The sequence below is a fragment of the Caloenas nicobarica genome, chromosome 24 (genome assembly GCF_036013445.1).
Source record: "Caloenas nicobarica isolate bCalNic1 chromosome 24, bCalNic1.hap1, whole genome shotgun sequence".
Classification (NCBI taxonomy): domain Eukaryota; kingdom Metazoa; phylum Chordata; class Aves; order Columbiformes; family Columbidae; genus Caloenas; species Caloenas nicobarica.
In genome coordinates, this window is record NC_088268.1 from 3,218,733 (window position 1) to 3,241,214 (window position 22,482).

At 46.1% G+C, this 22,482-nt stretch overlaps 1 protein-coding gene across 4 annotated transcripts in view; it reads left to right on the forward strand.

The window, feature by feature from the left end:
- The window catches only part of TANC2 (tetratricopeptide repeat, ankyrin repeat and coiled-coil containing 2), a 184,359-nt gene that overhangs the window by 124,708 nt on the left and 37,169 nt on the right, over positions 1–22,482 (forward strand). For all 4 annotated transcript variants that reach the window (XM_065651122.1, XM_065651123.1, XM_065651124.1 and 1 more), the window contains 5 exons: positions 3,027–3,308; positions 4,933–5,066; positions 14,209–14,440; positions 17,603–17,769; positions 19,670–20,277. In XM_065651122.1, the coding sequence (XP_065507194.1) occupies positions 3,027–3,308; positions 4,933–5,066; positions 14,209–14,440; positions 17,603–17,769; positions 19,670–20,277 (1,423 nt within the window). The remainder of the gene's footprint in view (positions 1–3,026; positions 3,309–4,932; positions 5,067–14,208; positions 14,441–17,602; positions 17,770–19,669; positions 20,278–22,482) is intronic.

Genomic DNA, 22,482 nt, shown 5'->3' on the forward strand with positions numbered 1-22,482 from the left:
TTGGCCGTATGTTAAACTTTCATTTTCTCTGGGATGATTTTGAGCAAATTCCTGCTGTCTTCAGGTATGAAATCAGGAGCCGGAGAGTGGAATATTGGTTTTTCGCTCAGCGCCACAATCACGATTCCTACCAAACACATGAGCCCCCAACTGGAAGAAAAAAAGTGGGTTTGTGCCACTTTGGATCGCAGTCTGTACTGAAATCGCATTGGCTGGTGAGGCAGTTATAAAAACGCTTTAGCAGGCAGTAAGTGAAGAAAGCAAAGTTTGACAGACAAAATTTCCATATGTTCGAACGGAGCAGCTTGCCAAGGCTTCGGCATTTGCAGTGATTGCATCCAAAACATTAAACTTTATTGTAGGAACGGGATCAAATTGTTTTCCAGACACACTTTAAAAAAAACATGTAGCACTGCATATTTTCTTTCTTCTTTTTGTTCTTTTTTTTCTGCTTGGTTTTTGTGTGTGAAGGTTGCATGAGAATAGCAGCAGTGTTTCAATTTGTTGGAATTTGCTTCTGATCCTAGTTGAGGTGTCGTGCTATTTTTAAAAAGAGAGGGAAAAGGAGATGATGTGAAAAAACCCAAACCACCACTATTTGGAAATATTTTCATTGTATTGAATATATGAGGGTTTGGTTTTTTTTTCCCAAATTATTACATGTTCCAGATATTACTGTGAAATTGCATCAATCTGGGCTGTTACACTCACCAGCAATTTGTTTCAACTGGAAATCCTAAACTCGGATTTGACTTTAATATCTCTACTCTTGGCACTGGGCTGACATAGTGAAACAATTCCTGGCCCTGTATCGGGGGGGACGAGTTACAGCCCCCTGCTTTATTCCCAGCATTTAAGAATCCCAGTGCAGAGAAACTAAATGGGAGACTGTCCCTGCTATTTTTTGTTTTAGAATCATAGAACGTCCTGAGCTGGACCCACCAGGATCATCGAGTCCATCTCCTGTCCCTGCACAGGACAACCCCAAAATTCACACCGTGTGTCTGAGGACGTTGTCCAAATGCTTTTTGAAAATCATCAGGCTTGGGGCCGCGACACCTCCCTGGGGAACCTGTTCCAGCATCCAGCACCCGCTGGGTGAAGAACCTTTTCCTAATGACTCGGAGGGAGAAGGTCCCGGTGTCATTTGTAGCTTCCAGAGGGATTCATGCACAAAGCGCAGAGCAAACACAGCGCTCTGGTCTCTTCCAAAACCACGTGTTTTTATTCCCAGCCTGATCCCCAGGGTGACAGCGCAGCTCGAACCTCTTCCCATGTACATAAAACATCCCTCTCTTGTAATTAGATAAACTATTTTTGATGCGTTTAGTACGAAGTCTGGTGCGGTAGCATTATCTGAGGGCCAGAGCAGGAGATCTGCATGGGGGTTAAACCACCTGCACGCCCACAGCGGATGGTGAGCGGGTGAAGAACTGAGACGTCAGCAGTTGCTGGGTAATGTTTGTGCTTTTCGAGTGTCTGAGGGCTTTCAAAATTTCAGAGAAACCAAACGAACTCCAGTGGAAGCAGCTAATGTAAAGGATGGGAGCGTGATTGTGCCAAGAGATAACATTGAGCAAAGTTTACATTATCCATAGTTTACATTTTGTACAGCTTACCACGTCAGTTTGAATATAAAATCACAGGATGGTTTGGGTTGGAGGGACCTTCCCAGCTCCCCCAGTGCCCCCCCTGCCCTGAGCAGGGACATCTGCACCAGCTCAGGTTGCTCAGAGCCCCGTCCAGCCTGGCCTGGGATGTCTCCAGGGATGGTTCAGCCACCACCTCTCTGGCCAACCTGGGCCAGGCTCTGACCGCCCTCAGCGCCAACAATTCCTTCCTCACGTCTCTGTGGGTTGTACATCAAGTACAAACCCTGTGTTGCAGTTGGAAGGTGTGTTCAGAGCTCCCATACCAAGTCTAGCTCTGAATTCGTGTCTCCATCTCCTTGAGTTAGCTCTGGCTTGAAGGATTAAGTTCTAGAATTCAAGGTTTGCAGCTCAAACACGCAGTGACTAACCTCCCTGAGTGGGCATCACCTGCTGTCGTCGTGGCCACCTTCTGAAAGTTTTTAATTAAGAAACCATTTTGGCAATAAAGTGGGAAGATCCAGCAACTGTCTCTGCCAACACAAAGTGCTTCCATCACTTTATTTTTTTAGATTTCTATGTATCATCTCCCAATTACAGCTCTCAGAGGCAGAACGCACCGTATGAGTTGATCTTTCCAATGGCATCTTTGCACCGGATCTGTGCATGGTTGTTACTCTTTTTTTTTTAGGTGCGTGTTCCCTAGATAGCTTGTGCCAAATGGGAAGAATGGCAAATACCTTCTCCCTCCACCCCCAAATGTTCCTGAGAAAGTTTCAAGGCTGGTTTGGGTTTAGTTGCACATTTTATTATAACCTAATGCATACAAGAAGGGGAAAATTAACATGATCGATGTCCATGTTTTTAGAGGTAAACCGCATACATGATCTGTTGGGAGGTATTTCTTGCACTCCTTGTTAACTTTATGTTTCCTGCAACACCAATTTTCCTCGTGAAAAGAGAAAAAATGTTTTAATTGCCATACAGGAAAACCCTATCTGCGGTCTGATTTCATTCATATACTTTTAAACAGTTGAAATAGCTTCACTCGGGTTGATTTAACGCTTCTGAGGGCTAAGATTCTTGTTCGTCCCCATTGTACCGACCAGGTGAAGAGACGTGTATCTATATATCAAACAGACATACAACACTGTGTCACCAAGGCGAATCATTCTGCCTGTGGCACAGCCTTTAATTACAATGACTTTAAGTAAGAAAATTCATTTCTTCAACTTCGCTTTCCTCAGCCGTAAACTACTTTTTTCTATAAAATTCTCTCTTGGTGGAAAACGCTGTGAATGAACCAGATACTTTTAACAGCAAACCTTTGGGTAATAAAGAGATTTGTACTTTTTTCACCTTTTGCAGTGTAAACAGCCGTTTCCAAACTATCTGTCAGCGTTGACGTTTGCGTCCTTGCCCTGTGTTTCTTTCCAGTCCGCTTCGCACCCTACAGACCCCCCGACATCTCCCTGAAGCCGCTGCTGTTCGAGGTGCCCAGCATCACCACCGAGTCGGTGTTCGTGGGCCGGGACTGGGTGTTCCACGAGATCGACGCGCAGCTGCAGAGCTCCAACGCCAGCGTCAACCGCGGCGTCGTCATCGTCGGCAACATCGGCTTCGGGAAAACCGCCATCATCTCCAGGCTGGTGGCGCTCAGCTGCCACGGCACGCGGATGAGGCAGATCGCTTCCGACAGCCCGCACGCCTCTCCCAAACGTGAGTACCCGGCTCTCCGAAAACCAGAGAGCTTCTCCAGCAACTTTTATCGTGGGTTTGGCTGAAAGGATCCCGTTTCTCTTCAAGCCCAAGAAATCGGCTTCGTTGCCAAGCAAAGGAAGCACCTGTCGGCAATATTTGCACTGCTCCTGTTCCAAATCTGCTTTTTGAAGAGTCTAAATAGTCTGTCTGTTATTTCTCTGGCTTAAAAACATTACGGATTCTCTCTCATTGGAAAGACTCCAATTTTAATTGCCAGTATTCTATTATTACAAACCCACGCTGATGCGTTCTCCTTCCCATACAGTTTATTTATCTCGATTTATCGCAATATAAATGTTTAGGGTGGGTCGCAAGCCCGTGTCGGCTCCGCACCCAGGATTGCGCCGCCTCTCGTGGTCTCATCCAGTTCACATCACTCTGTGCTGACATGTTTGCAGGTGGGGATGACAAACATTTTAAAATCATTCAGCTCCCAGTAAGTGAATAAGGCAGGACTAAAAATACCGGGTTAGGCACCTAAAGGTATCTTTAAGGATCTGGGTCACTGTATCTCAGTGAAGTCATAGTTAAATCTGTTTACTGGAATCCGGTGCTCTGAGCCATGTTGAAATATCTGAAATGTCACCGAATGTTGGCACGTTGGATGATGTCCCTTGTCAGAGCTAACTGGACAATGTGTAGTGAAAGGCAGAGCTTGTTTCTGTGGTTTAACTGCAGCTCTGCCGTGCACCAACTGTGGGTGTCCCCAGCCTGCTCGGAGGGTTCTGGAGATCAAAGAGACATCTGTACTTCACTCTTTGGGATATTTCCAATGAGAAAGCGTCCTGCATCTTCCATGCACAAAGGACAAAGCTCCTTGGTCACTCTGAACACACGGTCTTTTAGTTCACGCTCCGGTTTGTCCATGAAGTTCAAAGCTGAATGATTCCTCAGTGTTAGTTATTGGGGTGGAGCCTGCAGAATCAATCAGTTCATTTGACTTTATTTCCTGAAGGGATCACAAGTCCTAGTCTAGCTATAGAAGATAATAATTAGTCTGCATATTTCTTTGATTCTTTTTTTTTCACATGCTGAATAAAAAAATACTGTTATGCTTAGTGAAATCTGCGTTTAATAATAAATGGTAATCAGGTGACCCAACTATACTACAGCAGTTGTGTTATCGGCATTAGTAAACTGGCATAAATACAGCCTCACACTCTTAATTCCTGTCTCAACCTCAGGTTGGGAACAATTTCTTCCCCACAGGGCTGTGGGGCATTGGAACAGGCTGCCCAGGGCAGTGCTGGAGTCACCATCCCTGGAGGGGTTGGACAGACGGACATGAGGTTCTCAGGGACATGGGGCAGTGCCAGGGCTGGGGAACGGTTGGACTCAATCATCTTGAGTGTCTCTTCCAACCGAATGATTCCATGAATCTAAAAGAAATTTCTAGGGGAGCCTCTTACTGGACACTCTGACAGCCTCTTGCTGCCCAAAATCCCAACCAGAATATTCATGGAAAGTATTTTAACAGCCACGAATGACCTACTAGAAAACAGTAGCTGCTAGTCTGGAATATTATCAGTCGCGCTTGACCTGTTGCAATTCATAACGTTGGTTTTTTTTTGGGGGGGGACAGACGTGGATGCAAACCGGGAGCTGCCCTTGGCCCAGCCGCCCTCTGCTCACTCGTCCATCGCCAGCGGGAGCTGCCCGGGGACGCCCGAGATGCGGCGGCGGCAGGAGGAGGCCATGCGGAGACTGGCCTCGCAGGTACGGACACGGCCCCCTCGGGGATGCTTTTTGGTCCTTGGGAAAAATTCGGTTTTAATGGAACCCATCAGAAGGTCTCCTGCCTTCACTCGTGCTGGAAAATGCGTGCGTTCGCTTACCGGGAGAGAAAAAACTTCTGGAATTGAGTTTTATTACCGCAGGAAAGTTATTTCCGTAAAATGAATTCCCATTACATCAAATACACTCAAATACTCTGAGAGTTTATCACACTGTATCGTGTTATGTTATGACTTAGTTGCCAGAATAATCGCAATATTTCTTCAACAGTGAAAACAAAATTGCCAAGTGTCTGACCAGTATTTCATTTTGAAAGGGGCAGGGATGGTACGGTGGGTAAAGGCACAAGACTGTGTGTGCGCTGGGGCATTGTTTTGGAAAAATGAACAAAACAAATCACAGTGCATTGAGTGATACACAAATCATTTGCTGCTATGGCAAAGGCGGGTTGTATAGAACGCTATCGCTTGTCGTAGGGGAGATTTACAGCTTGAATTTGATCGTATTACTGAGATTTAGCCCTGCTGGTGGGCAGATGCCATTATATTGCTTTGAAATCCAAGGAGTTTGCTCCTTCTACACCTTTGGAGAGGATGCGAACAGTTAATGCTTTTCCTCTTGCCCGCTCCCACTTTGGAGAGGAAAATATCCAGCAAAGTCTTTGTTCCCAGTTACTACCAGGACGTGTTTTGCTTGGCTTTTTGCGCCAGATACTCTTGTCCTATCTGCTTTCCTGCAAGGCAGAGAGCGTGCGGTGTGTGCGTAAATAAATATTAAGGCTTGATTTTCTCCTTTTCCACGTGGAGTTCTTGAAAGGAATGCCATGGCCAGGTCTGGTTTTGTTCAGGACGCATTAGTCATCGTATTCCTTGCAAATCTTAAGCATTACAGACTACCAGAAAGGCCAGTAAAGTGTGCTGTCTCTGCTTAAAATACCTTATCTAGCTCATCTTTCTTCCCCTGAGTGCTTAAGTAATCCTGCTGGGTATGGAATTGATAAATGGACACAGGTTTAGCTTCAGTTTCTTCCTGAAAAAGGGAAGGGATGAGACTCTTTCAAACAACTCGTCACATCCAGCGCGTAGATCACGCACTAAAGCTTTTCTGCATCTCTGATCACTAGAGGAAAGAGCAAGAAACAATCTTTATAGCCAAAAATAAAACAAAAATAGGTTGTTATACCTTGGCTGCAGATTCTTTTAGGAAAGGGTTTTAAAGCCCTGCTCATCCCACAGCAGCGGGATTACAGATATTTAGTGCAATTGTTAATCTCCCAATAAATCTTGACTGTGCAGGCGGATTCCAGAAATAACTGTCACCGGCTTCCAAACGTGAAACCTCGTGAAAAGATCGATGCCAAGGCTGACGCGTTGACCTCAGAGTACTTGGAATCGCCCCGAAGAGCTGACACAGCACGTGGAGCTTCTGAAAAAGCTTCGGAGCGTTTAGCAAAATGTTCCTGGGCTGAGTCAGAGCAGCGGCAACGCGGTTTGGTGCCGCCTTCGAGACCTTGGGTCCGTTCCCAGCTTTGCCGTTGGGATCCTGGGACGCCGGGATCTCATCAGCCTGTTAAAAGTGATCTGAGCAGATAATGGTCCTTTGGTAGCTGAGGCTGGGAATACGGAACAAGGTGTTATTGGGTTTTCTCAATTCGGAAGAGCGCGGTTGTTGTCCAGGTAGCGCTGCAGTTGAAATAAAGCACCTGCTTAAACCCCAATTCAGAGCTTCATTTCCTACCACAAAGGAAGAAGTTTCGGAAAGTATAGGAGATTTTTTGGGTTTGATTTTTTTTTTTTTAAATGATTTTTTTTTTGAGCTCCATGTTCCTGCTGCCAATTCTTGATCATAAACAATTCTGGTTTTATTGCATCAAGCGCCTTCTCCAGAACTGCTGTGCAGTGGGCTACAACCAGTAAGTTTGATGGATTATCGAGCCTCAGGAAGGGAAATAAAGGCAAATAAAATGGTTTAGGATGTTTGTCAAATTGCTCACTGGAAGCCGTGTGCCTGGTGCACTCTTAGTAACCTCCTGAGTAGCACAACTCAGCGTCGCCGCTGATGAATATGCGCTGTCAACAGCAGATAAATGGATTTGCTTAGAAAGAACCGTGCCGGGTGATGTCCTGCGAGATAAAGCAAACACCGACTGTTCCACCCCAGCTGGGGGGTTTGAAGTCTCTGAGTGACACTGGGAGAAAAAGGATTACTGACCTGGCAACAGAATGGAAAATCCATTAAAACAGCGGCGTTGAGCTCTTTGGTGTGTGCGCGATCGCCTCAGTCGGGAATTCGATCACACGCATCTAACTTGCCTTTGAGACACCGTGAGAATTTGTTGTTCGTAAGAGGCTTTGAAGATGCTGAACTCTTAAGTGCAGCAAATACACTGAGTGTCTTGGTAGATGATAGTAAAGATAGTTGGTTAAAATAATTTAGCTGCTTAATCTGGATGTCTGATGCTCCAACAGGTGCTCTTGGGGACATTTTAGGAAAACCCTCGCATAGATAAGCTAAAGGCTCTGTGAAGTCTAATCTAAACCAGAAAAGATTAAAAAAAGGGAATGTCCTTTGGTGCAGGAAGAAGGGAAAGAAGAGCAGCGTATTCCTGTAGCTGCGGAATAAAAAAAGGATTGCTGATGCCCTACTTAAAACAGGCTTTGTTCAGCTGGCTGGAGAAAATAGAGCCCAAGGAAGTGACGGAAAGACTGACTCGTAGGTTCATCTGCTTGGAAAAGTATTTGTTGGATGTGTGTGCTTTATAGTTGCATTAAGCCTAGAGTCAGAACTGAAGTCAGGAAGAAAGTGTCGACAGTGATGGACAACCACAATTATTGGGGATATTTTAGGAGCTCTATGAAACAGATGTGAGGAGCTAGAGAAAGCTGTGGGCAGATGTTCCAGATGTTCCTCTTCTGCTCCCACCAAGCAGGACGTTCTCAGGTTATGCCGTGGTCATTGCGCTGGAGAAACGCAGATCGTTATGAAAGCGGATTAATAATACACTAGCGAGCTTCTTGGTTGGCGCGGGCTCCAGAATGCCGGTGGGAAGCGCCGTCCCGCTCACCCACTCCCTTCCTTCTGAAAATGTCACTTACCCCAAAACTCAGAGCTTGTGTGTCGCTGATGACAGAAATGAAAGGTGAACAGTTGCTTTTCCTCCTCTGGATTATTCAGAGTTGTCCTTTGCTGCCTGTTTTTTTCACGCAGCAAGTTCTTGGGGGCAAGGGTTGCTTTTAGCTCTTGTTGTCAGAGATGAACAGATAATTAATTTTAGAAATAAGTCACCGAAGACTGCAGGAGCTCCGCTCGGTGTTCCTGTGCTGGAAAAGAGCATTATTTTGTTGTATTCTTTGGGAGCAGTTTGAAGTCATCCATGATTTCTAGTTCAGTGTTCATCAGCAAACTAATGGAGAAGAAAAATGCTTAGAAATGAGGCAATTTAGAAAAACAGCATCAGGTGTGCTTTTTGTCCTCAAAAACCATGCCAGGAAAACTGTATCCAGCTGGTTTAGGAGTTATTTGCAGTTATCCTCAACGGTGGGCCCTAGGAGGGGAAAAACATCAAAACCAGAGGGCAGGACTCCCTTCCAGAGCCTGGTGGGAGCTGCTGAGGTTCCTCATGTCTCAGTCCCTCTCTTTGGTCAGAAAAAGAGGTTTTTTTGCCGTACGAGTACCGAGCAGGGTAGGAAGAGTTGGATACTTGTTAGGGTTTGCAGTAGTTTCTCCTGATAGAATGAGAGAAAACAAGGAGCTTAAAATTGAGATTGCTCTATTTGTTTTGTCATTTCCCTTCCTAACGGCCCGTTTTACTCAGATTTTGGAAGCGGAAGCGGGGTGATTCTGCCTTGAGGGATTAGTGGAGAAAATACTGCAAGTACAATAACGCCTTTGTATGATTTACCTGGAGCATCACCCCAGTCGGCTCTGACTGTCCCGTTCTGGCCCCTCGTGATCATTTTGGATACGTCAAGGGAGGATATTTTTAAAAGGGGAGGTTCAGAGTCTTGCTGTCACACCAGGGTCACGGGCAAGGTTGCGGTTGACATTGTATTGAGGGCTGTTATTTAGACGAGGATAAAGAAACATGCCGGGAAACTTGAGGCATCGAGAGGTAAATCCTTTGCCTTCCATTCCTTGCGGGGAAAATATTAAGTATATGGCAAGGTTCATTACTTAGCAGAGATTTCTGTGAACCGACTTCCTAATTTTGAAGGTAACATTAATCCTCTTGCTGGGAACTGAGCTGGCGCAATCCCCTTTTTTCTGTTTTAGTCTCGGGCTTTTCCTGCCTCTGCGGAGGAGCTGGTGCCGAAATTCCACCGGTCGTGGTGGAGACGTGTGTCAGACCCAGCTCTCAGCACCGGTCCTTGCTGGGGGGGTTTCTCTGCAGCTTTTCTCCATCCCCTGTGCCGTAGCGTGGAGTAGAGAGACTTGCAAGGAAGGAGAAGCGCGGTTGTCTTGCCAGATCTGGCAAACTCTCAAAAGCCATGACTAAAACTCCTCACATTGCAACACCCATCTTGACACTTGCAAATAAAACACAAGCATTTCTGGCAAAACTGCTCGGTTAGTCTTTTGTTTTAAGATAGATGCATGTATTATGGAAATAAGTTTGCAGGGTTGCTGAGTTTATTTCAAGGCTGCCCTCTGACATGGAGCAGGCTGCTGGTTTTTCTGCAATGCCCACGATTTGAGCTTAGACTTGGCTCTTTGCTGCGATGGATGCACGTCGGCTTTCCCGGAGAGCCAGGTACACAGAGCTTCATGTAAACCCATCCAGTGCTCTGTAGTGCCTCTAACGTATTGCCTGGTGTCACAGAATGACCATAAGGTGAAACAGGAAAAATAAAAAGCTGTGAATATGAACGGTAAGGTTTTCAAACCGAAGATCCCATGAAAAACCAGCGCTCCACACCTCTCCCAAGTTGCGCTTTGCTTTTTTTGCCTTTGCACTGTTTAATCTTTTACCTGTTAAAATATTTTGTGACTTTGCTTCTTCTGGCCAGGGGAAGTGAGCGACCACGTGTCCGTCCTTGCGGTGCCGCTTTTCTGTCTTCAAATAGTGCCTGGCAATGTCTGACTTGTGCTGATGCGTCTCAGCTGGAGCATGACCTTAGAATCACGAACTGTTTAGGTTGGAAAAGACCCTTCAGATAATCAAGTCCAACCGTAAACCCAGCGCTGCCGAGTCCACCGCTAAACTGTGTCCCTGAGTGCCATGTCTACACATCTTTTAAACACCTCCAGGTCTGGTGACTCAACTTTGGTCCTTCCCCTCCGAGAAATGAAATTAGAGGCTTTCCCACCAACTCGAGCCTGTGTTGGAAAATACTGGCCCACAAATACGTGTCCTGGCGACCTTTACCTTTCAGCTCCGAGGAAGACGCCCGAACTGTGTCCCCTCCGCTTCAGGTCACCTTCCCCGCTTACCCTGAGGGTTTTATCCTTTACTCACAGAGGATTTTTAATGGGATGGCTGCACCGTTTTAAACAACCCATTGAACAGCTCTATTCTTTGGGTTTCTGGACGCTGCGCGGTAGCAGCACTTAAACAAATGGCCCTGACATCCAGCTCTGCCGCACTAATGGGTCGTGCCCCGCGTGGAGCAGCCGGTGGAGGAGCTGGACGTCCATCGCGTTAGCCCAGGGCTGGTGGCTTCAGAGCCTCTTCTCCCCGTCCTCCGAGCCATAAGCTCATTATTGCTGCAGGCGTTTAAAAAGAAAGGGAGCGCTCCTACCTTCCCGGAGATGGAGGGACTCGTTACTTCCGAGCCTCGCTGCCCTGCGACACTAATGAGTTTCAGAGGGCATTTACGGGCGTGCTCGGCTGTGTAAAAGTAACGAACGGTCCCAATAAACTGGGTCACCCCGTACACGCACAGTCATGTACAGTGGATAAAATGCAGCAGCGCTGATTTCCATTTAAGTGATTGCAGCCAGCGTTATGCCTGGAAAAATGGCATTTTACACTGAGTTTATTTGAAGCTGTGGGTCAAAAAAAGATAAATCTTATTAGGCGCAGGAATATGGTTCAAGCAGAGCACTGAAGTAAGAGCACTGGGGGGTCCGTGAGGCTGGTCCTGTCAGGGGTTGGTGGGATGTCTCCCGTGCAAGTCACACCAGAGACGTGATGTCCAAGGGACACATTTTAAATGGAGGATATTCTTTTTCACAAATAGTGCCGGAGAACTGCTTAAAATTGGCCTGTCCTATAAAGCAAAATTAACTTATTTCCCCGGAGCCGTCCTCAGCCCCTCTTTCTGCTTTGACGTTCACATTGTCCTTCCAGCCTTGCTCACGTTGCTGGTATCTCCCGCCTCTCCTGTCATGTCATCTTCTCCCCTTTCTTTCTCTTTTTCTTTTTCCCCCTTCACAATTCGGTCTGTTCTTTCTATTCTGTACTTTGTAGGTGTTACACAATCTCTTTTGTGCCTCATTTTTTCCAGTCCGTGCCCTCTCCTCCCACTGCATTCCTGCATCTCTCCCCATCCTCATCCATTGGCGTTTCCCATTATTCTTGAAATAACTGGCTTGTTTTTAACACATGCGTGTCTTCCTTTTCCCTTCCAGCAACTGTTTTCATAGGTCCTGACCTATACGAGGAAATCTCCCTTTTATTTTCCTAATTTCATGGGATTCTTCCATATCTGCTCAGCTGAGCCCAAGCCAAGCTTGGCCTTGCAGATCTGGGGTGCAGTTTGCATGGCCGTGATGTAGAAAAGCTCCTGAAAATGTGCTGGATTTACCACCTAAAGAGAATATGAATATTGTCTTTCATTATTCTGCTTTAGCAGTTGAGAAGATGAAGTTCGTGTCATTTCTGGGTGTTGCGTACTTAACGTTTGCAACCCAGTGATTTAAATTTAATCAAACTTTGGAGCAAGGAGTTTTTCAGCTTCCAACTTCGTAAACGTCATTGAACAAACCTGATAGCCGAAATAAAGGTTTAAAAGTTTTGGAGGCACAATTTAGTGTTTATAGTGTTTTGTGCTACGTGATGACAAAGTTCAAATTGAAACTATGATTAGAAAAATTATGCGTTAAGTTGTATCAGACAAAAATATCTATTTACTGGTGGCATCATCCAGGCATGTCCATAGCTATGGAAGAGCTGCCGCTCCCTGGTGATTTCATTTATTGTACTACAGTTCTAGAGAAAGTTAAATGCTTAATTCAAGGATTTTGTTTGTGATGAGAGCTGGTTGGAATTTTTTCCAACCAAGCAAAGTAGTTTGATTTATGCAAAATGAAGCTTTTCTTGAGAGCGCACCTTTTTCAACGAAAAGTTCGTTTCCGGGCTGTTGGCTTTTCACATTTACCCCGTCTCATTCCCAAGGGTGGGACAGGGAAACGCTTGGAATTGACAAGTTTTCCAGGGCGAGAAAAGCGTTTCCAACCTGACTGGTTGTGTCAGCGCGGAGCCGGGATTCTCAGTTTGCTTTTGGCAGCGTCTCTGATTTGAAGATAGAGAAAATGTCACGGAGAATAAGTAACGTCAAGCTGGAATCTTGGCGCGGTTGCGTTTCTGAGAACACATCATGCCTTTCTTCTGGTTGCATTTCCAAAATCTTCGTTGCTGACTGGTTTAGCTTCAGATCCCACCTGTTGAGCATTGTGTTTATCCTACTGTTTAAGGCTTAGTCAATGTACCAGCAAATCCAGCACAAGGATCAAAAAGGTACATGAAGGGCCTTAAATTAATTCAGTTGTCGCTGTGTCTGTGTCCCAATATCCAGCGGTGACCATTCCCTTCATGAGTCCCCTTCTCCATGACTTTAGATCTCTCTTTAGGTTCCTGGAAGAAGTTAATTGACCTCTCGTAAAAAGCCGGTTTTATTTTTGTGTCTACGCAGCGATCGTGTAGGAAATCAGGGCTCTGCCTAAAGCGGTTTAGTTTCTGTTACTGGGAACCTGATATGGAGGGAGGGCCACTTAAAAACTTTATACTGCGGAACCCGCAAGTTATAATCCCCAAATAAATAGGATTGTTGAAAAGAAATCACTACCTTTGTTATTCCTTTACCCGGTGCTGTTCTCTAAGGGAACGCATTATGTTTAACTGGCTTGTAGGAGAAATTCTGTTAGGAATTCGGAGGTATCCATTAAAGCTTAAACACATTTATTAGGGCTCGATGCTTGAAATAACAGCCTTGCTTTATCATCGCTGTGTGCGTCACACCTCGTTTCGCCTGTGGAAGGAAATTAGTGCATTATACCCCATTGGTAATTTCGTCTATTTAAAAATGGAAAGCTGGTGCTGAGCCAGCAATGGGTGAGGACCCTCCAGCCAGGTGATTTTATTTCTCGGTACCATCCGTCGCGCTCACAGAGCTCACGGAACACCCAGAGAGACCACAACGACCTCAGTTATATTGTCCTTGAAGTTCAGAAACGTACTTAATTTTAGAATGAAATGCTCCCGGGTGGTGGTGATTTGGGTACAAAACTGATCCCACCTGCCTTGCTGGGATATTTTTGGATATTATCAGAGACTAATGGGTTCTAGCAGAGTTTGAAGAGCTGGGAAAATTAGGTGAGCTGGGAGAAAAAGGAGGTTTCCTTTCTTTTTTTTTTAATTTTTAATAATCGAATTGATTTTCTGAATGAGGAGCAGGATCACAGTGGATGAGGAGTGTATATTAAGCCTGATGATTCCCCTGTTGGTGGGAATCTGTTTGCAGCTGCTGCCTTGCTAGAGCTCTGTGCCTGCGTCTGCAGAGCCCGACATTTGAAAACAGCAAAGAAAAAACCGGTTCAGGGAAACAATCACAAGTTATTACCGACGCCAAGTCCTTAAACAGAGCTCAGAGCACAATCCTGTCGCTCCCGATGTGTCAGGTACTGTCAGTGTCCGTCTCTGCGAGCAGCTACAGCTTGATTTCGTTTATTCCTCAAGTGGCAGGTCCGGTCATTTTTCAGGATCAGTGCCTGTTCTTACCAACTGATTCGTCTGGATTCTTGTCATGGGTAGTTAACACTCGCTACTCCCAAAGACTTCACCTGCCACAACACATCAAACTCACCAAACAAAACCTGCCGCTTTTAACAACTTGCCCCGACGCGCGTCTGATGCGGATGCATTTTATTTTTTTTTTAATTTTTTTTTTTTTCCCTCTTTTCCTAGGTTGTCGCCTATCACTACTGCCAGGCTGACAATGCCTACACCTGCCTGGTGCCCGAGTTCGTGCACAACGTGGCCGCCCTGCTCTGCCGCTCGCCCCAGTTCGTCGCCTACCGGGAGCAGCTGCTGCGGGAGCCGCATCTGCAGAGCATGTTGAGCCTGCGCTCCTGCGTGCAGGACCCCATGGCCTCCTTCCGCAGGGGCGTCCTGGAGCCCCTGGAGAATCTGCACAAAGGTAGCGGAACGGCGCTCCCTGAGCTCCCACGCACCTGGTTTTCTTGTTATTTTTTAAGTGCTGCTTAGTCGCGTCTCGGCTTTTAAACGAAGCGATAAAAGGAGGCTGAGGGGAGATCGTCTCGCGCTCTGTAGCCGCCTGGGGGGACGTTGGAGCTGGGGGGGGTCAGACAGGGACACTGGCAGGTGAGCGGGTCCCTCGCGCCGCCGGGATGGCCCGGAGGGGAGGGTCGGGTCATCCCTTCCGTCTTGGAGAAATACGGGTAGAGAAGACAAACCCCAAGGCTTCTCAGAGCGAGAAGATGCGGTCTCGATGCTTCAGACACCCCGAGCTCTTGCTGGCTACAGTATCGTTTCACATTTTGGGAAGCAAATGGGATGCTCTTGACTTAGAAGGTGAAGGGGCTGGAGCACAAGTGTGATGGGAGCGGCTGAGGGAGCTGGGGGTTCAGCTGGAGAACAGGAGCTGAGGGGAGACCTTCTGATCTCTGACCTGCCTGAAAGGAGCTGGGAGCCAGGGGGGGTCGGGCTCTGCTCCCCAGGAACAAGCGCCAGGACCAGAGGAAACGGCCTCAAGTTGCGCCAGGGGAGGTTGAGGTTGGATTTAGGAACAATTTCTTCCCCACAGGGCTGTGGGGCATTGGAACAGGCTGCCCAGGGCAGTGCTGGAGTCACCGTCCCTGGAGGGGCTGGACAGACGGACATGAGGTTCTCAGGACACGGGGCAGTGCCAGGGCTGGGGGAACGGTTGGACTCCATGATCTTGAGGGTCTTTTCCAACCAAAATGATTTTGTGATTAATCCTTCTGTGTTGCATCTCAAGAAGCGGTGGGATGTGAAGAAGCTGACACGATGCCCTCGTGCTCATTTGGAAGCGAGGGGTTAACCCCTTCTCCTCCTGATGTGCAATTCAGACCCAAAAATGAAACACTAATGTTAAGACAGCGTTTGAGTTTCTCTTTTATTGTTTTCCACATCCCTCACAGTTCTGAAGGTGAAGACAAGCAACGGTTTGCATGCACAGCTCTGCGTATGACATTGTGTTCTCATTTATTTCTTTAGGGGGTGAATGTTTTTCCCTTTCCCTGCCATTATTTAGTGAGCTTCTGAGGAATCGAAGTTTGTACCAAAAGAGCCGATACCCTAAAATCTATAGATACCCTAAAATCTATAGATACCCTTCTAGGAGAAGTGGTAACAAGCCTTATCATGACTACAGATTTCAGAGCTTTTTCTAATGCAGCATCAGCTTTTTCTCCTTTTCTTTCTTTCTTTCCTCTCCAAGATATAACTAATTCACTGTGACAGTCGCTATATTTAAGATCTTTGCTCGTTGCCATGAAAACTCTCAGAACGCTGCAGAGTTCAAGACTCCGTTGTCCTGCAAAACAACGTTAAAATGGCTGCAAGTCGGCTGCAAACACAGTCCAGATAATTTTCTGTTACCACCCTGCGTATGACAGTGTAGGAGCCAACGTGAAATAGATGCAGCTTCTACCACATCCGAAGCCCTTTTGGTCAAATCAATTCTTCAAAAGCGGGTCCAAGCTCTGAGAGCAGCTCCACAGCAGTTGGTTCTCCTGGCACAGAGAAATGTCACTGTAGGAGGAGCGTGGCCACGCTTTCCTACCAACACTCCTGGCAAAAAAGAAAAAGAGATGTTTAGGAACCGCTGCCGTAAAGGAAAATAATTCATAGATGTTACAGTAACTCCTTGTGAAGTTTTCCAGTTCAGAGCATTTTTCTTGCCAAGCGGGTTGACCCCCATCTGGTCCTAAGTTCTGGGAGGTGGAAAAAAAAGTTCTCGGTGGAAAAAATAGATATAAATATATATAAAATATATATAAAAATATAAAACCTTTTTTTTGGTGGTGGTGTTCTTTTTCCCGCTTGGGTTGTGCATTCCCATCTTTCAGCCTTGCTGCTGGAGAGTGCTGGCAAACTAATTCGCACCAAGTGGTTTGCAACAAAATGAACAGTGTCTGGAAATTGGTTTTAAAATATATAACGTTTAAGACTCTGTAAATATATCGGCAGGTCTTTTACGAGGTGCTGTTGAAGCTTTAATGCTACTGGGACAAAATTATTGCGCAGCCTTTAATGGTGAATGTCACTGAGAAAGTTAAATTCACGTTTCTCAAATCTATTTTCTTTTTTAATCTCAAGGAATCTAAATCTATAGGAGAACAAAGTTCTGAATCTTCCCCCACTCTCTGCTTTCTCCTCTCTCCTCAGGCTTTACGAGAAGCATGAGATGTGGGTATAAAACTCAGGTGCTATATTCACTCCAAGATTTCAGAGAGTCATATAAAGTGTGTTTTCTAGTGTACCCACTAATACTACTTGAGGGGTTCACTAAAAAAAGATCTACGGTAATGTTAGCACAAAATATGTGGGGTTTTGTGTGGATATTAACAGTAGGTTAGGAGATAAATCAACGTAAGGCAAGGACAGGGTGGGATTTCAGTGCTCAGCAGTACCGAACACAAGGTATGTACACATTTTTCTGTTCTCCCAGGAACAAAACTGAGAGGGCTGATGTCACCCATGAACATTGTGTTGGGTTTGTATAGAAAATTTCCTGCTGCAGTTTAAAGTCAAAGAGAAAAGCCAACCTGCCGTTGGGAATACTGAGCTTTTTGGTAGCAGGATCGGTCCACAGTAGTTTACAAAGGAGAACAAACTTTATACAGGGCAGGATCTGTAGTACCTGTTAATAGCAAATACGTCAAATGGACTCAGATGTCCCGTTACCACCCGTTTTTGAGTTTATTAGGCAAAATTACCTTTGAGAAGATACCACTTGAGAACCACTAATAATATCTTTATTAAAACCTATCAGAAAGGTACAGATCCACGTTGGATAACATTGGCCTTTGTCAAAGAGGTAATTTTTTAAAAGACTACTAGTTGTTTTATCTGTGGGGTATCGCATTTGTGTGTGTCGTAACTTAAATACGTATTTAATAAGAATGGAAATAGCGTATGTGTGGGCCCACCTCTGTGTGTATATGCAGCTGATGGATCATAAAACGCCGCTAGTGCGTCTTTTTTCTTCTTTAGCAATATCTGATGAGGCTTTAAAACACTGCAGTGACTTTGCAGTACGTTATAGTCGCGTGTCTGGCCTTTCAAATAAATGCTTTTTGTTTTTCTCTTTCAGAGAGGAAGATCCCTGATGAAGATTTCATCATACTAATTGATGGTTTAAATGAGGCTGAATTTCACAAACCAGATTACGGAGACACCATAGTATCATTCCTGAGCAAAATGATTGGAAAATTCCCTTCCTGGCTGAAGCTGGTGGTGACAGTCAGGACAAGCCTACAGGTAAAATGAGACCGAGAGTTGTCATGAATTGTGTCGTCATCATGATGGGCTTTGATAAAGGTCTTAGTGGATATCTGGGTTTGCTTAAGACCCTTTATTTCAGCTTATCCTTTTGGTGTTTTTGTACTTGGCTTTACATTCGTGTCTCCCAACTCACTCCACGTTGTTGAAAGGATCTCATCCAGCATTGCTTATTCACGTCAATAAATGTTCATCGGCAAATTGTTTAGTTCATTTGAGTGACACAGCTCACATGCCAAAGTATCGGGATATTGGGATATTGGTGTATGGGGGGCAGGTCCTGCTGTCTCTCAGCCTGTGCAGCTCAAGAACGTCCTCTCCTCCATGCAGAAAGATGAAGGGGTTCACATCTTCGCACCCCAAAGCTTGAAGGTGTCGTTGCTTTGCTCTGGAGGAGTCAATGTCGGGTCAAGACATTATTCAGCTCAATGAAAAATATCCCGAGCAGGTGCTGAAGCTCTAAGCTCAGTGTCGTTTGGGTAATTCTTAAGTATTTTCATTCTGTAGCTGGGCAGGCTTTTGCCTCCAGCCTTAGCTACTCGTCACCGCTCTCTTGGCGTAAGGATTAAGCTGACCTTGGTTTGTTGGCTCAAGTGCTCGTCTGAACGGAGCGAGCTGGGGAGCAAACACAGTGACCCAGTTCGGGCAGATCTGCTCTTTCAGCTGTTTCCCAGCAGAGATGGTTGATTTGCAGCATCACTGGTGGGAACATTCGCTCTGAGCATCGGAGCCCCGAGGAGACAGATGTCAGAAGGATGAGATGCATTCGGGAGCCAGCTCAGAGCCGCTCTGTTTCTCATTTTTTCATCATTAGCCATTTTTTTCAGTAGCACAGGGCTGCGCAGTTCATTTCTACAGACCTCCATGAGCAGTTTCATTGAGATTTGCTAATATTTACTGAGATACACGGGTTGATTTGCTGTGGTCCTCCTGACAGGGAGCTGAGCGCTGGTTCCAGCTCCGTTGGGGCAGTGGGAACAGCAGCTGTTCCCCGAGACACCGCAGAGCACAGACTTTGTGCTGCACTTCTTGTAGGTTAAACATCATTTGGAAGAAATCTTTTTGTAATCGTAGGTAAATGGCATCCCTATGGCTTGAATTCCTCATTTAATTAGGGCTTTTGCAGCCCTGTAGCCTTCACTGCAAGCTCGAGGTTCGCGCTGTGCTCACCGTCTTTATTTTATTGGAGAATTGATGGATTCTGCGGCTGCCTCGTCTGGCTCCGTTGCATCATTTCTCCTCGTTCTGCAGTGACTGAGAGCAAGAATTCCCTTGGAAAGGCCTTTGATCTGTGGTTTATGTTGCATAAGCATCATCAGTGAGCTCAGAGGATGAGAGCATCCCTGGTTACACTGTCCTGCAGCAGATAGATGTATTGATGTTGCACTGGAAGATATTTGCTATTATCTGTCCTGCTGCTTGCCTGCATTTCCCTGTTGAGAGCCGCTGTGTGACACCAGAGCACACTCTACTTGGCTTCAGCAAAATTTCTTTTAGCCTCAGATCCATGGTCTGTTTGTCCACGGGTGATTCCCCTGACATGCCAGCAGAAGGGACGACGTGTCCATACGTGGTTGGGATGGGGTGGGAATGATGAGGCCACTGCTCCGGGTGAATTTTCCAGCCCTTTCCTTGGATGCGGTATTAGGAACCCTGCCCTTCATTTTTATTACAGTCACGTTTCACACGAAATCTGCTCAATTAGAGATGAGGTTGTGAGGTCCTGAGGGCACAAACTGCCATCTCGTGTGCTTGCCCTGATGGAAAAGGGCTTAAAGGAGTCTCAAAGGTGCTATTGCACCATGAGTTACATTTACTTAATGAATAATAAACACTGCCAGCATGAGTATCCTTTTTTTTTTTCTTTCTCTCTTTGTAGGAAATAATTAAGCTGTTGCCCTTCCACCGAATATTTTTGGATAGACTGGAAGAGAACGAAGCCATAGACCAGGACCTGCAGGCGTACATCCTTCATCGGATACACAGCAGCTCGGAGATCCAGAACAACATCTCGCTTAACGGCAAAATGGACAACACGACGTTTGGCAAACTCAGTTCTCACCTCAAGACCTTGAGCCAAGGGTCCTACCTGTACCTAAAACTCACTTTTGATCTCATAGAGAAAGGATATCTAGTACTTAAAAGCTCCAGCTACAAAGTAGTGCCAGTGTCTCTGTCTGAAGTTTACCTGTTGCAGTGCAATATGAAGTTCCCAACGCAGTCTTCCTTTGATCGGGTTATGCCTCTCTTGAATGTGGCAGTGGCATCTCTGCATCCTTTAACAGACGAACATATTTTTCAGGCCATTAATGCAGGTAACATTGAGGGCACTTTGGAGTGGGAGGACTTTCAGCAGAGGATGGAGAACCTTTCTATGTTTCTTATCAAACGTAGAGATATGACGCGAATGTTTGTTCATCCCTCTTTCCGAGAATGGCTTATTTGGAGAGAAGAAGGTGAAAAGACCAAGTTTCTCTGTGATCCTAGGTAAGCAAACGCTCCGAGAAATCAGAGTTTACAACTGTGTTTGTCTCATACTGTTATCTGAATCGTTTCATTTGACGAGGTTACACACGGATGCGTCTTAACCTGACTTTGGGCTGTCTGTGCTGTCGATCTCTACACCTGTACTGGTCACATTAGGTCCCTATGTCATTCGTAGAAATAAATAATCACATCAACTGTTCCTCAGAAGGTCCCTTACAGGCATTTTGGCAGATTGCTCCTGCCAACTCAGTCTGGAGATGGGGAATCATCCTCCTTTCTCCAAAGGGACTGAAACCATGTGAAGTAGAGGATAAGGACATGAAGGATGAACAGTGTGGATGCGTCTTTTGCAGTTGGCTTCTTTTTGGGGTTGTGTTCCTTGTAGTCCTACTAAATGTCTTTTTGAAAGCAAAGTAAGGAACAGAATCAGGCTCTAGCAATTTTGGACTGTAAATGCATCCACAATCTGTGCCCTGATAGCAGCTGAGTTCCTGGCTTAGCTCACAGGGAACAAAATTTAATCATGGTTAGATTTATATTCTCTAAACCCAATGATCACTATTAACAACGTTATCTCTGTTTCTACTGCAGAGTGGAGACAGACGCTCTGTCTGTAATTCTGGTAGTTTATCCCTGTAAGCTTTGCTCTATTTGGCCTGCCCATTTCTTAAAATATGATTATAAAAATCAGGGAAACACTCGGATCCAAGGCCATGTCAGTGCATCTCCCAGACTCTGTGGTCAGTCTGAAGAAAATATGATGGTATCTGCTGGAACCAAATAGCCACCTGGTGGATGAAAGCAACCGGAGCTGTTAGTGGTGTCAGAGTAATTTACCACTTTAAAGTTTGTGGTAAATAGGCTGCGGTAGAAAAATACTATCTAGCTCCTCCCAACGGGCATCTTCTCTGTTTCAGCCGGTTCTGCACAATGATCCTATCGAGCGAACCCTCCGTAAAGCGTCTCACAGCAGCAGGTGTCTTTATATCAATCAATGTTAGTTATTTAATATCTTTCCTCGGAGTCGTTAAGTGCTTGTCACTGCGTAATGCTTTTCCACCCTGTTTGCCGTGCCTGTGCGGCACTTACACCTATGGAGCTGGGAGCTTGCTCCCTCCCAGTCGCTCCCACCCAGCGCTACTGGTTTTGACTGGCCCCTGTGGTTTTGGCTGGTCTGGCTGTTAAATCGGCGGCTGCCAGCCTGTTGGGCAATTATCGCTAATCACACAGCGCTTGCCATAACGAACCAGAGCAAGAGCAGCTCGGGGAAATCGCTGCTTTCCTGTCTTGCCAGGAGAAGAAAATGAAGGTGCAGGATGCTCAGCGGGTGGCGGGGTGTGGTTGTCATGCTGGATAACGGGGGGGTTTTGGTTCTCTGGCTCCAGAAATATTCCTCTTCATTCTCACAGAAATTATAGAATCACAGGATGGTTTGGGTTGAAGGGCCCTTCCCAGCTCCCCCAGTGCCCCCCCTGCCCTGAGCAGGGACATCTGCACCAGCTCAGGTTGCTCAGAGCCCCGTCCAGCCTGGCCTGGGATGTCTCCAGGGATGGTTCAGCCACCACCTCTCTGGCCAACCTGGGCCAGGCTCTCACCACCCCCAGGGCCAACAATTCCTTCCTCATGCCCAGCCTGAATCTGTCTCCTTTAGCTTAACACCATCACCCCTTGTCTTATCGCAACAGGCCCTGCTCAAAAGGACATTCTCAGGATACCAAATTTGGAATGAAACTCGCACGTGCTGCATTTTAGGTGGTTTTGCAGTGAAACCGGGTGTGCGACTGTGTGTGACTTTGTCGCAGAGGCACAAATCAGCCCGTGCTCTCCCAACTCGTCCCCAGAGATGTGACAGATCTCTGCGCAGAGGTCAGGCTTTGTTTTGCCTTTCGGAACATCACAAACATGTCACGCCGCCCTCAGGACTGCTCAGGAGACTTTCAGGCATCGCTTTTGGTCCCGTATGTGCCAATTCACGTGGTTAAATTAATGGTGACTTTCAAGTGCACATGGAATGCTCGTGCTCTTTGCAAGCAGGGAATCCCCGCAGAGCAAACCCTACTCACTCCTTGGCAAAAGAGAAATTACAACACATATACCACGCTCCCACTGCCTTGGGTGTGAGTCCATACGTACTGGAGGACTAATAACTCTCTCTAATGTGTAATATGCACTAATTGCATTATACACTGATGGTAGATAATGAAA